Genomic DNA, 13,090 nt, shown 5'->3' on the forward strand with positions numbered 1-13,090 from the left:
TTGAGCCAGTAATTGTGAAAAATCTATCAAGTGCATAGTATTTATGCTATAAATGCAGTGCATAAACAGTAAATACTGCAGTTGAACATGAGATGGCAATGTAGCTTATGCTGCTTCCATGCCATCACTAATATCAGAATCCAGGTAATTTGAATCTGCATCTGAATGTTTTAAGTTGTCGCAGAAATCATTGTCTCCGCCACTTTAACATTAAGTAACAATTAAAATTAATCAAACATTTATATAAAGAACAGACTGAAAAGTGTGATCTCGTCTGTCAACAGTAAAAGAGAAAAACTTTTCATCATTTTGTAACTCCTGTTTCCCAAAGAGCCAAGTCTCCCATCAGAAAAAAATGTAATCTGCATGATCTAATGAAAAAGACTGATACCACTCCCATATTTGTACCACTAATGGTCCCATGGAACGTTATCCCCCACCCCCGAAATATGCCAACAGACTATTGAGAGCTGCTTTTCAAATGTTACAGCCCACATCCAGAAGCACTTTTCATTAGTCTTCCTGTGGGAGCTGTAATATTTGAATTCAACCTGAGTGTCTCGTTTTGGTCTCCCCAGAAACAAAAGTGCTTGGATGCATAATTGTATAGGTTTTACTGGGCTGTTTATGAGATGGAAGGAAGGGGAATGCAAATATCCCAAGATTAATTCCGAGACCAATAAAACAATCACACAATCTTTCTAACAGAGTAATAAATGCATGGTTTTCATACCTATGTCCCCATAAATTGTGGACAATAGTATGCAAAGCTATAGGGGTAATGGGCTGACAAATGGAGATTGCATTAGTTGCAATATGCATCTATTTTGGAATATTTTATCCTCCACCATTCAAACGTGTGACCCTCAAGGCAATTTACAACAGATTGGAATAATACAAACATTGGCAGCCCCAGGGCAACTGACCTTTGAAGCACTATTTCCTTTCTAGCAGGCGGAATATCTTATTTTACCTGTTTTCATTGCTCTGCAATACCTGTACCATTACCAGGTGCGGCCCAAGGCATTTCATCACCTGAGGTAAAACACTCAGCTGCTGAACTTGTGATGGGGGCGCAAACTCTGTAAGGAGAGAAGCCAGTGCAAAGGCCCCCACACACCACCAGGTGGGGGTGGGAGATCCCTCCCCCCTGCTGCGGGAAAGCTGGGTGTTGGTGCCTAGTCCCTCTCGGCCCCTAGAGGCCAGGGAGACCAGCGGCAAAACGGGTGACGCTTGAGGTGGCCACCTCACGTGTGGGTCCAGAATTGGCCTCCACAGTCACTTACGGACTCCTTGTTAAAACCGTGTTTATGGAAGACAATTTTACTCGGCTACAAGTGATCACCAAAGAAGGAGGAGACCCAGCTTTATGGGCAAGCTAGCTCTGCCTCTGAGTGACTGCCTTTTTCAAAATTGACATGCACTGAGGAATAGTGGGAAAGGTGTGTTTGAGCCTTGGGGAAAGGAATATCATGCGTTCAAATCACTTCTCATCTGTTAAGATTATTGGGTGATCTTGGGCCAATCACCGGCTCTCTGGGCAATCTGCTTTACAGGAAATACAACCAAGGATTCTTGCAGTTCTCTCAAGTCTAATGTGTTTACAGTGGTACCTGGTTAAGAACTTAATGCGTTCCGGAGGTCCATTCTTAACCTGAAACTGTTCTTAACCTGAGGTACCATTTTAGCTAATGGGGCCTCCTGCTGCCGCCACGCCGCTACCATGCGATTTCTGTTCTCATCCTGAACTAAAGTTCTTAACCCGAGGTACTACTTCCGGGTTAGCGGAGTCTGTAACCTGAAGTGTTTGTAACCTGAAGCGTTTGTAACCCGAGGTACCACTGTATTGAGGTCCAGGTTTTTGTAGGCCTACTTCACGATGCATGAAATCTTAACGTTCAGTTGGTTGAGAGATACAGTTATGCAGGCACTTGCATCTGAGTACAATATCAGTGCAATGCAATACAAATGCAGTAGGCCTGGAGAACCTTTTTGTGTGTGTGTTGTCTGATCCCATCGTTTGCCTGTTTTCTTCTGCTCTGAACTCTCATATATCTACATAACTGCTAAGTAACACACTGTACGCTTCATAAGGCATCCATGAAAGCTTGTTACAATGAAAGTGTTTATTCTTTTAAGTGAGCTTAAGACTCATTTTGTTACTGCAACAGATTAAGAATGTAAGCACATAAGAAGAGCATTGCTGGATCAGGCCAGTGGCCCATCAGGCCCAGCATCCTGTTCTCACATTGGCCATCCAGATGCCTATAGGATTAGAGCATAAGAGTACTATCTCCTCCTCCTGTGGTTTAGACCTACTGGTATTCAGAAGTGTTATTGCCTCCTTGTATAGAGCCTAGCCACCATTGCTAGTAGTCTTTGATAGCCCTCTCCCCCGTAAATTTGTCTAATCCTCTTTTAAAGCCACCCAGCTTGCTGGTCTTCACTGCCTCCTCTAAGTGCAAGTTCCATAATTTAACTATGCTGTACATGAAGAAGTGCTTTAACACAAATACATCTTCGGAATTTGTCTTATAGGTTTGTGTTTGGTACATACAAGTTTGCCTTTCCTACAATTTACAGTTGAACATTTTACACAGCTCCAGAAACGTTAATAATTTATACCCTGGTGTTAAGGGGGCATGTAGTGCCATACCAAATGGAGAAGAAAAGCATTTTCAGTCATTTTAATCTGCAAAATTTCAACCAGGAATACATCAAAATGATTTTTAAAAAATCAACACACAGCATGTCCCCTTTTGTCACACCTGAATGGGAACATTTATAGGATATGTAATGAAGAAATTGAAATAACCTTGTAAATTGTATAATGGTGTGTTTTGATATTTGGCTGAGACACAAAGGGAAATAATGGAGATGCAATGTAATGATAGTTGTGACTCATACTGGAAGTAAATATGTAAATATTCATGAAAGGTGTTGAGAATAAAATTGTTGTGGTAATGAAAAGCTTCATTAGAACATTGAGTTGTGGGGGTGGGGAAGTCTGATTCATGCATTTTGAAGACTTTGCACAGTAAGGAAGCAAAGCTTACAGTACAGAATAAATGATGTGGCTGATGAAATCATCCTATGTGTGTGTTAAGTTTTCCCTTTTCAAAAAACTTTGTCAACACATACACATAGGGAGATACCCAAGAAATGTTGACAAAATAGCCTTGAGATTTATGTGTTTCCCAGAGACTTGACAGAATTTTTATAAGCTCTAGTAAAATCCACTTTAAGAGGAAACTAAGTGTTACATTGGGGGCAGGGAGAGTCCTGCATTGCGGGGGGTTGGGGCTAGATGACCCTCAGGGTCCCTTCCAAATCTAAAAGTCTATGATTCTATGAACAGTGAGGCCATGCTGCCCAAAACAGTATCTCTGTGTCTAGGTCAAGTTGTGAATCGACATAATGACCTCATTAAGATCTCTACCCCAGAAGCAATCCATCCTTAGAGTGGGGAAAGGGGAAAGTCATTGTGTGATGACATAATATTGTGTGGTGAGTTTCACATTACAGGAGATAGGTTGGGGTGAGGAATCTGTGGCCCTCCATATATTACTAATTCCAAGTCCCAGCTGCCCCAGCTGCTAATGGTCAGGGTTGATGCGTAGTCCAGCAATAGCTAGAAAGCCACATGTTAGCCAACCCTGGCATAGGTCTACAGACTGGTGGGTACCATTTCTGGCCGCAACACAGAATTCAGGAATGTCTAGTTCTGCCCAAAGGATCTCTTTCCCAGCACCCTCTAGTGCCTTTTGCTTCGGAATCTAAAAGTAAAAGTGGGAGTCTGCTTAACCTGTCGCTCCATTCCTTTGATTTAGGGGCAAAAGGGTGACTTTACTGCAAACTGGGCTCGTTTTTCTCTTCCATGTTAAAAACGTTAAGTGTGTGTAGATTGTCATGTCTGACAGCCGTATGGCGGGCCCTGTGCCAGAAATGTGGTGAAAAGAGAGCAATCATCAGCAGAACAGCAAAAGCCTCAATATTAAATGAATCAGGATAGTCTCTAGGTGGCTTGCGGTCAAGTTTAAAATATAATGCATTTATCAAAAGAAAGAAGCATGGGAGGCAAATACATGGCCTGCGCCAATCAGATTCTTCCCCTGCTCCCCAACCAACAGACACCTCTTGGAAATAAGAGGGCAATGGAAACATTTAATTTTTGTTGTTATAATGTTAACTTCCCTGTAATCTCCAGATGAAGGGTGGTAAGCAAGCGAGTAAGTAAATGATGTACCCAATTGTCTATAGCAACAGAGTGATTTCTTTGGTTATGTTAAACTGTGGTACTTAACAAGCCAGCGAAAGCCATTACCTTGAGCAAAAAAAACCCCCTGGTTTGGCAGGCTTCTTCTCCCCACAGATACAGGTTTTGAAGGGACCCAGGATGTCATCCAGATTGACCACCCAAACTCATAACAAGACAAATCAAATAAATAAATATACTGCTTTATAGAATAAGATAATCAAGTGAGGAGGATGGAGGCTAGTCCCTGCTTCAAGTTGCTTACAATTTAATGTTGATTATGAATAAGGCTCCCTGGAGTTCTAGGTTTTTTGAAGAAAAATGGAAGGTTACCCACTCCCACTTTGCACTTCCCAAGGGGGATAGATAGAGGAACTAAATAGCTGTTTCCCTTGTGAGTAAAAATTATTAACTGACTAGTAGCACAATCCTAATTATGTTCATTCACAACGCCCTATTGAATTCACTGGGTCTTACTCCCAGATATGTAGTGTTAGGGTTGCAGGAGTTTGTATATTATGTTTTTATATATGCTGTAAGCTGCCGAGAGCAGTTGGAGAAACCCAGCCAGATGGGCAGGATATAAATAATAAAATTTATTATTATTATTATTATTATTATTATTATTATTATTATGCCCTAAATGGGCCCAGCTCACGGTCAGCTTTGCAAGAATAAAGGCAGGAAAACAACACTTCACCCACCCCATGTTTCTCTCCTTCCTTTGCAGCAACCAGCAAGCTTTCCTGCTGGAGAATGTTGAGTGCAATGAGGCAAGCTGCGCGGGTGCACGGCGTATGTTTAAGGTCTACTGGGAGCTCTCGGATCTGAATCAGATCAAAGACGCTGTGGTGGCAACCTTCTTTGACATTTATGAAGACGTGAGTTGAGTGCTCTTCCTTGTTTTCCTGCCTGCTTAATTGCCATCTGCCCGTTCTTATTTGAGCTTTCGTTCCAAACTGGCATCTTGGAATATTTTGACTGGGCAAATCCACGGCACATAATGAAAACAAACGAGTTGTTTGAAGAGAAATCATTTAAAGCTGAAGAGAGAGCCGCTGAGATTATATGAACAGTCACCCTTCATTTCAGCTCTTTTGAATAGATCTTTGTTAGTAATGGGCTTCACTTTTTACATTTGATTTTTTTTTTTTTAAAGGAAGGGAGTGGGACTTTCCTAAGGCATCACTTGTATCTGCTAAAATCTGTTTAGATGAAGTTCTCAGGCTTATTTTTATGCATTGCTTTATTTTGTTTATTTAAAACATTTTATAAACTTACTCTTTAAAGAAAACCCAGTAAGCAATACCATCAAAACAAAAATACAGAGTAAAAACAGTAAAAGAGCAGTAAGAAGGCATGTGAAAGCATATGTAAACTAATATTGGGGAAGGACCAAAGCTAAGTAGAAGAGCATCTGCTTTGCATGCAGAAGGTCCCAGGTTTGAGCTTCAGAATCTCCAGGCAGGGCGAGACTACCTGTCCTGAAACTATGGAAAGCCACTACCACTGAGTATTGTTCCTGCCCTAGCAACACCCTCTCCAGGAACGTCTGGGAATGTCCTCTGCCCAAATCCTGGAAAGCCTCTGCCAGTAAGTGTAAACCAAGCTGAGCTAGATAGAGGAATGGTCTGACTAAGTGGAACGCACTTTCCTGTGCTCCTAAAAACAGGAATTCGGGGAGTTAATATAAATAAAAACAGGTGGTTGCTCGCTAAAAGCTTCTTCATGTCCAGTTTTTACTTACAGGCCAAAGTGGCATTAAAAATATACTTCCAGAACTGCATATTTGTGTATGCAGCAAATACAAGGGGTTTGCTTTTTCACAATCCTTGTGTCTTTCCTCCCAGCTAGTAGCCTGTTCTTCTATTGGTGAGATTCTCAGGCTTAAAGAAGACAAGTTGTCCAGAGCATATGATGAATACCAGAACAAACAACATGGGAAAGGAAGAGGCATTGTTGCCTTCATGCCTTGTGTGTTACCTTCCTAACTGCCTATGATTGGCTACTGTTGGAAACCAGCTAATTATCTGCTTCATGGATGGGGAACCTATGGTCCTCCAGACATCATTGGAATGCAGCTCACATTAAGCCTGCCCATTGGTCATGCTGGTTAAGGCTGATGGAAATTGAGGTCAAACAACATCCAGAGGTTTCACATCCAGAGGTTTCACACTAGATGGTCTTTTGGTCTTGATCCAGCAGGGCTGCTCTTGCATTCTTACTTCCTAGACCAAGTCCATCTTTCTAGTCCAGAAACCATGCTGCCTTTAAATATTGCAAACTGATATTCCCAAGTTGTTAAGGAAGGGGTGTTTACTGCACTTTTAAGCTGGGCACACCACAGCTGATCTGCTCAAACCCTAGTGACTTGACCCTCCCATGCAATTTGGGGACATTTGTATACTAAGCTAAGCTAACATAAATCATAAGGTTCCAGCTTAGTTTCTCCCATACTGACTGCCAAATATTCACAATAATTTATTTCTGCACAGTACATGAACAGACACTGCATCTGGCTCCCTGCATTCAGTGCCAAATTTCTCCTGGTCTCAGCTTTATTTCTCACTTTTAAACTTTTGTCCACCTCTGTACATCCATTCACTCCAAATCGCAATGGCACTCTGAGTCCCTTCTTTTAGATATAATTTCTTATTCCGCCCCCCCACCAAGGCCACATGTTTCTTTGAAAACTCCAAGGGTGAAAAGTACATCTCCACATTTTTCCTGCATATTTCTGCCAAATAAGTCATTCAGAACGTTTTCATGTTCCGTAATATCTGGAGGTGAGGCTTGACACTTTTGAAACATTGTTAAATGCAGGCCTGATATCTGCTTAGCACAGCAGTGTTTCCTGTTGTGGAGAAGTCATAAAACTGACATGTTTCCCGTTAAACATAATGAAGGATGGAATGCCATTGCCTGGAATGCATCAAGTTGTGCTTAAAGCAGGTGCTTGCAGCCTAGATCTGTGCAAAACTGAGCAGAAAAGGAACACACACAGAGGAAACTTATCATTTGGCCATGTGTCTCCTATATTTCCCTTTAGCTTTTAGAATGAGGATGGACATCTCAACCCTATGGTGCCCATAACACCAGTGTGACATGCTTCATTGTGTATTACCCGAGATTTGAGTTGTTTAATGGAAGTTCCAACATCTCCTTTAAACCGGCCTGAAATTGGCATATGTTTATAGCTTTAAGACAAGTCCTTGGATTTGGAAGACATGAATCAAATAGAACTTAAATGTGCTTTTGTATTTCACTCAAGAGTGTGCTATCCTGTGTCTTTTGGATTGTGTGCCATTGACAGAGGTGAAAGGGGCCCAGTCTTTATTTCATTTTTCTCCCTGACCAAAAGCAGGAGTATGTGGTCCCTTTTGCCTTCCCTGGCCTAAGCCCAACATTTTGGTGAATTTAAAGAGATCAACATTTTGGTAAAACTATAAAAGAATTGTTTTCCTTTCCATTTCACTAAATAGAAATATTCAGAGTTTTTAAAATAAGTTTCCTTTATTACATGCAATGCTCATAATTCAAAACTGGTGTGGCTCTAGCTACTATATTGGTGATGGCCACTCATTTTCAAAATACAGCCCAGGAGCCAGAAAGTTGCACAGCTGCATAAACCAACTTCCTTGCAGGTTGTGAGGCTCTGTCTTAAAGTGGGCACAGGTATGGAGAAAACATGTGTGACTGCAGCCACGGCAATGTACTCAAAACCAAAAGGGAAATTCAATGTTAAAATGAAAAATATCTCTTTCCCCCAACGTCTGAAAACAATTTTCTTTTCTTTACAAGTGAAATTGTTGCTAAGCTTTTATTGCAGCCTGATTTACCATTTTCAGTGGGTGTTTTGATAGATAGATTAAACTCTTCGCAACTGTGATCTGACCCACAGCTCTGATTCTGGAAGCTCTGTTTCAAGCGAAAACTAATTTTGTGATCTCATGGTTTTTGCCAGCAGTTATTGTATTTTTTTGCTTCATTGTATTGACTGCATTTTAGTGATGTTCAGGTTTCTGCTCTTTTTTTAAAAAAGAATACTGATATTTTGTTGTTTCTTTAGGGAATCTTGGATATTATTGTCCTCAGCAAGGATAGCACAAAGACAGAGCTTGCCATCCACACATTAAAAAATAACTTTGAAGCTGATGCCTATTTTGTTAAAGTCATTGGTAAGTGGATTGCTATGAAAACATCAAAATGCTGTTAGAGGGGAAATTTGATTCTGTTTCTCGTTGCCCACCAAGAACAATAGAAAAATGATTGTATTATAGTAATAGTGTAAGAAGGGAAATGCTATCTGGGAGAACTGGGTTAAAGAAAACCTAATTGATTACATATGATTCAGGTTATTTGCTTATTTTAGTGCTCCCACTCATATGTTAGCCAGTTTTGTATATTTAGATCACTCTAGTGTATTACTCCAGTACAGAACTTGCTCATGCTTGTTCTATTATGTGTTTCCTTTTATACAATATTTAAAATTTATTTGTTTTAATTCTTTTTGAAAGCTTGTATACCACCAGCTAATGTAAAGTATCAAGGTGGTATACTTTGTATGCAATAAAACACTACATCGTCCTGGATTTCAGCACTGGTTAAAGGGTGATGCTTATTCATTGTGATTAAGGGGAGAAGGGGGGATTGAGATTAGTGATCCCATCAGCCAGTCTTTCCCAACGTGCAGCTGTCCAGATATTTTTGAACTACAGCTCCCATCATCCCCAGCCAACAAAGCCTGGGGTTGATGGGAGTTGTAGTCCAAAGCATCTGGAAGACATCAGGTCGGGGAAGCCTGCTACACCCTCCCAATCTCCTAAGCATGGTTAAGAAGGCTCCTTCATTATGCTTGCTCTTGCCCCTTAAATGTTATTGGACTTGATTTGTACTTGAGCAGGAAGGAACCTCCACAAGCCTTCGATTTTCAGTCTCCCCTTGCCTCTTCCTGCCCTTCTGGGAGGAGGACAGTGAAGGCTGATGTCCATTGGAACTATTAAGGTGGAAAGCAAGGAGGCTGATAGTGGGTGGAGCCAGAGCCCAGGACAGGCAGAGTCCATATTAGGCGGAACCTACAAATTCTTGTTCTACCTACATCCTGCTCCCTGTTGAGTTCTATAAAAGACAACACATAGGCTAAGGAAGAGGAGGAGGAAGCTGGCAGCCAACTTCCCCCACCAGACTTGTAAGAAGGGAAGCAGGCAGATGAGGACTGGCTGAGCACAGAGTGCGCTTGGTGGACCAGCCTCTTGGAGGAGGACTTCAACAAACTTTAGTTTCCCTTTCCACAAAATCATGGCTTCTTGCCACATATAAACCAAAGATGGTGGTTTCAAATAAACCAGTTAAATGACCAAGTTTGTTTAAAAACCCACAATTTGTTTAAAAACTGGCTGTGGCTTTGCATCGTGCTGTGAACCTGTCCCTTTGTTTCTTTTATTAGTCTTCACGGCTTATTTGAGATCTCTGTAACCTATAATTCTGAGTAATAATTATTAAGTTATTGTATTTTAGTGTTTTGTTGGAAGCTGCCCAGAGTGGCTGGGGAAACCCAGCCAGATGGGCGAGGTATAAATATATTATTATTATTATTATTATTATTATTATTATTATTATTATTATTATTACTATTATTATTATTATGTGACTCAAGGATTTGGTTTTAAACCCTGAAGCTACTGGTTCACAGTCAGCCTTGCACAAGAGGGAAGGAGAGGAAACAAAATGTCTATATTAATGAAGACCACTCTGTTTTCAAAATATGGGACCAGAAGTGTTCACAGCAGCATAAACCAGCTCTCTTGCAAGTGGTCAGGCTGTATGTAAAAATGAGGCCATTTAGCCTTCATTATATTTGTGTGTGTGTGTGTGCACTCTCATTTCATTTCATTCTGCATTTTAAAAGGTATTGAGCTATGCCAAAAGTTTAGAGGGTCTTTTTTTTTTTTTTTTAATGAGCACCAGAAACTTTTTAATCAGAAAGGGAATATATGCAAGGTAAACGAAAGTAAAATACTGCTTTCAGCAGCTTTTGTCCAAAGCCCAGGAGTTGGGTTGCTTTTAATCTGGGCTACGGAGAATTAATTTCAATACAATCTACCGCTTGCTGCTTCAGAGTACGTAGGCAGCAGTGATTCCAGTACACAGCTGGTTCAATAAAATAAGAGGCACACTCTGGATCACCAGGCACTCTGATGAGGACTATTGATCCTCAGCCTCTGGAGAACATAATTCATGGTGCATTTAGGCTACTTAAAGGTTAAACTGAAATAAAGTTAACATTTTTAAGCAAATGATAAGCCCAAAGCATTAGGAACATTGTATTAAACAAAAAACATTGGGACATTTCAGAAGTTTACCCTTCATTTTTTCGCAGATGAAATCAGGGATGCATTTTGAGTGTATACCACCACCTGAAGCAAAAAAGATGGGTCGGTTCATATGGGGGAAGGTGTTCCCTATATATTACTCACACACATTTCTCTTAGATCTAGCTTGTCAAGTAGCTTCAATTGCCCAGGGTGCCATTTGCCAAGTACAGCTGGGTTGCCAGCCTCAACCCTTTCTAGATAAAGGGACCCAGGCCACAGTTACCTATACCTCCCAATTAGATGACTGCAGTGTGTTTTACATGGAGCTGCCTTTGAAGACTGTTCAGAAATTGCACGCTAGTGTAGAATACAACTGCTGAAATTTGAATGGGAACAGCTCATTCCGATGATATATTGGTGGTCTTTTTAAGAGTTTTAGTGGCTTCCTCTCTACTTCCAAACCCAACAAATGTTCTAACGCTTTTAAGTCCTAAACAGATTGGAACCAGGGTACCTACAGGAGTGCATGCTATCCACCTGCCCATGCTCTCCAGTCAGGGGAGCCAATGTGGTATCCTCCAAATGTTGTTGGACTTCAGCTGCCATCGTTCCTGACCCCTGGCTGGGACTGATGGAAGTTGGAGTCCAACAAGGTCTGCAAGGCACTATGTTGACTACTGTGTTGATTCCTGTCTTTGTGTACCTTCACTATCAGAAGGGAGGCGAGTGACAATCTGAGGGCTGAGGGCTTTTTTCAGCAGCAGCACCCCAGTTATAGAATGCCATCTCCCATTAGACCTGCCTGGCACCAACATTGCTTTTTCAGGTGCTAGGTAAATACTACCTTAGGGACACGGGTGGCGCTGTGGGTTAAACCACAGAGCCTAGGACTTGCCAATCAGAAGGTTGTGGTTTGAATGCCCGCGATGGGGTGAGCTCCCATTGCTCGGTCCCTGCTCCTGCCAACCTAGCAGTTCGAAAGCACGTCAAAGTGCAAGTAGATAAATAGGTACCACTCCGGCGAGAAGGTAAACGGCGTTTCCGTGCGCTGCTCTGGTTCGCCAGAAGCGGCTTAGTCATGCTGGCCACATGACCTGGAAGCTGTACGCCGGCTCCCTCGGCCAATAAAGCGAGATGAGCACCGCAACCCCAGAGTCGGCCACGACTGGACCTAATGATCAGGGGTCCCTTTACCTTTTAAATACTACCTTATTCACCTAGGCCTGGGATGTCCAACCAGTAGATCGCGATCTACCAGTAGATCCCCGGCTGATCCTAGTAGATCACGGGATCCTTATCGTATACAAAAAGTTACGGGGGGGAAGCTTAAAAACTCTGTGCAATCCTCCCCCCCCCAAAAAAAAGCTCAACTTCTCTGGGCACTTCCCTCCTATAAAAAACTCAACAACTCTGGGCAACTCACCACTCCCACACACACACTCCTCCTCCCTCCAATGACAATGGGTAGATCACTGCCAGTTTTTTATACTGGGAGTTGGACATGCCTGACCTAGGCATTTGAATTTATTAGCATTTCACTTCCTGCTTTTCTTTGCTAGATTATTTTTATTGCATTGTTTTGTGTACTGCATTTTGTCCTGTTTTTTGTTAAAAAAACACCACCCCAGAATCAAATTGTGTGACAAGTGATGCACAAATGGGTTAAATAGCTTAACAGCTAAATCAGTCCTGGGCTCTTCATTTATATGCTGCTGCATGGCTTACATGGAGCCCTCAGAAGTCTCCCATTCAGCCTAAGCACCTGCTCAACTTTATCAGTGCATACAATGGTGAGAGCTCCTTGCCTCATTCACAAGAGCCCATTTTGCCATCACTAGCTTACATCACTTAACAGGGAAAGCAAAAGAATTCACATGGTTCTATGTATGCAAGATTGCTTAATTCAGCAGAGTATGTAATGAAATTGTTCAGCTAAATACAGCTTTCTCTTCTTCTGGGTACCTGCTGAGCAAAAAAAAAGTGACCTAAATATCCTATTTAAGATGCTGTGCAAAGTTGGAAATTATAAAAAGTCCAGAATAATGGTGTATGCACTTGCTGGTTTCCGTTTCTATTTTCCATTGTTTCCCTCTGAAGCGGCATTCATGGTTTTTTGTGGGTATTTTTGCAACTAAAATTGCAAACCCACCAATTACTTTTAAAAGAACAGTTCTGTAGAGGGCAAACCTTTTTTTCCAGAAATGCCCAGCTTTGGCACTAAGTTATTAAGGAATTGGCTGCTTAATCACAGTGTGCTACATGGTTGAACTAGCTTTAAATCTTGGCAGAAGGATGAAGTGCTTTCAGGAGCAGATGTTCTTGGAGGTATTAAGGGGCAGGGAAGGAAGGAAAAAGTGAAAGAGATGTGAGTTGGTAGCCTGCTGACAACAAGCCCTTTCTTCGTTTTCCATGATCAGTAAGCTGTTTTCTCAGGCATTCATTACCTCTCTGCTCCTCCCCGCCCCCAAACTGATAGAATTTTTTAACATTTGTGTTTAGGAGTGATAAAATGGCACTCTTC

The 13,090-nt window shown here is 41.6% G+C and overlaps 1 protein-coding gene across 1 annotated transcript in view; it reads left to right on the forward strand.

Annotated features, from left to right (window-relative positions):
* Positions 1-13,090, forward strand: part of ITFG1 (integrin alpha FG-GAP repeat containing 1) — a 120,956-nt gene that overhangs the window by 70,081 nt on the left and 37,785 nt on the right. The window contains exons 11-12 of the mRNA XM_081015532.1: positions 4,986-5,136; positions 8,325-8,433. Of these exons, the coding sequence (XP_080871658.1) occupies positions 4,986-5,136; positions 8,325-8,433 (260 nt within the window). The remainder of the gene's footprint in view (positions 1-4,985; positions 5,137-8,324; positions 8,434-13,090) is intronic.

Source organism: Podarcis pityusensis, assembly GCF_964106645.2.
Source record: "Podarcis pityusensis genome assembly, chromosome: 8".
In the NCBI taxonomy this organism is placed as follows: Eukaryota; Metazoa; Chordata; class Lepidosauria; order Squamata; family Lacertidae; genus Podarcis; species Podarcis pityusensis.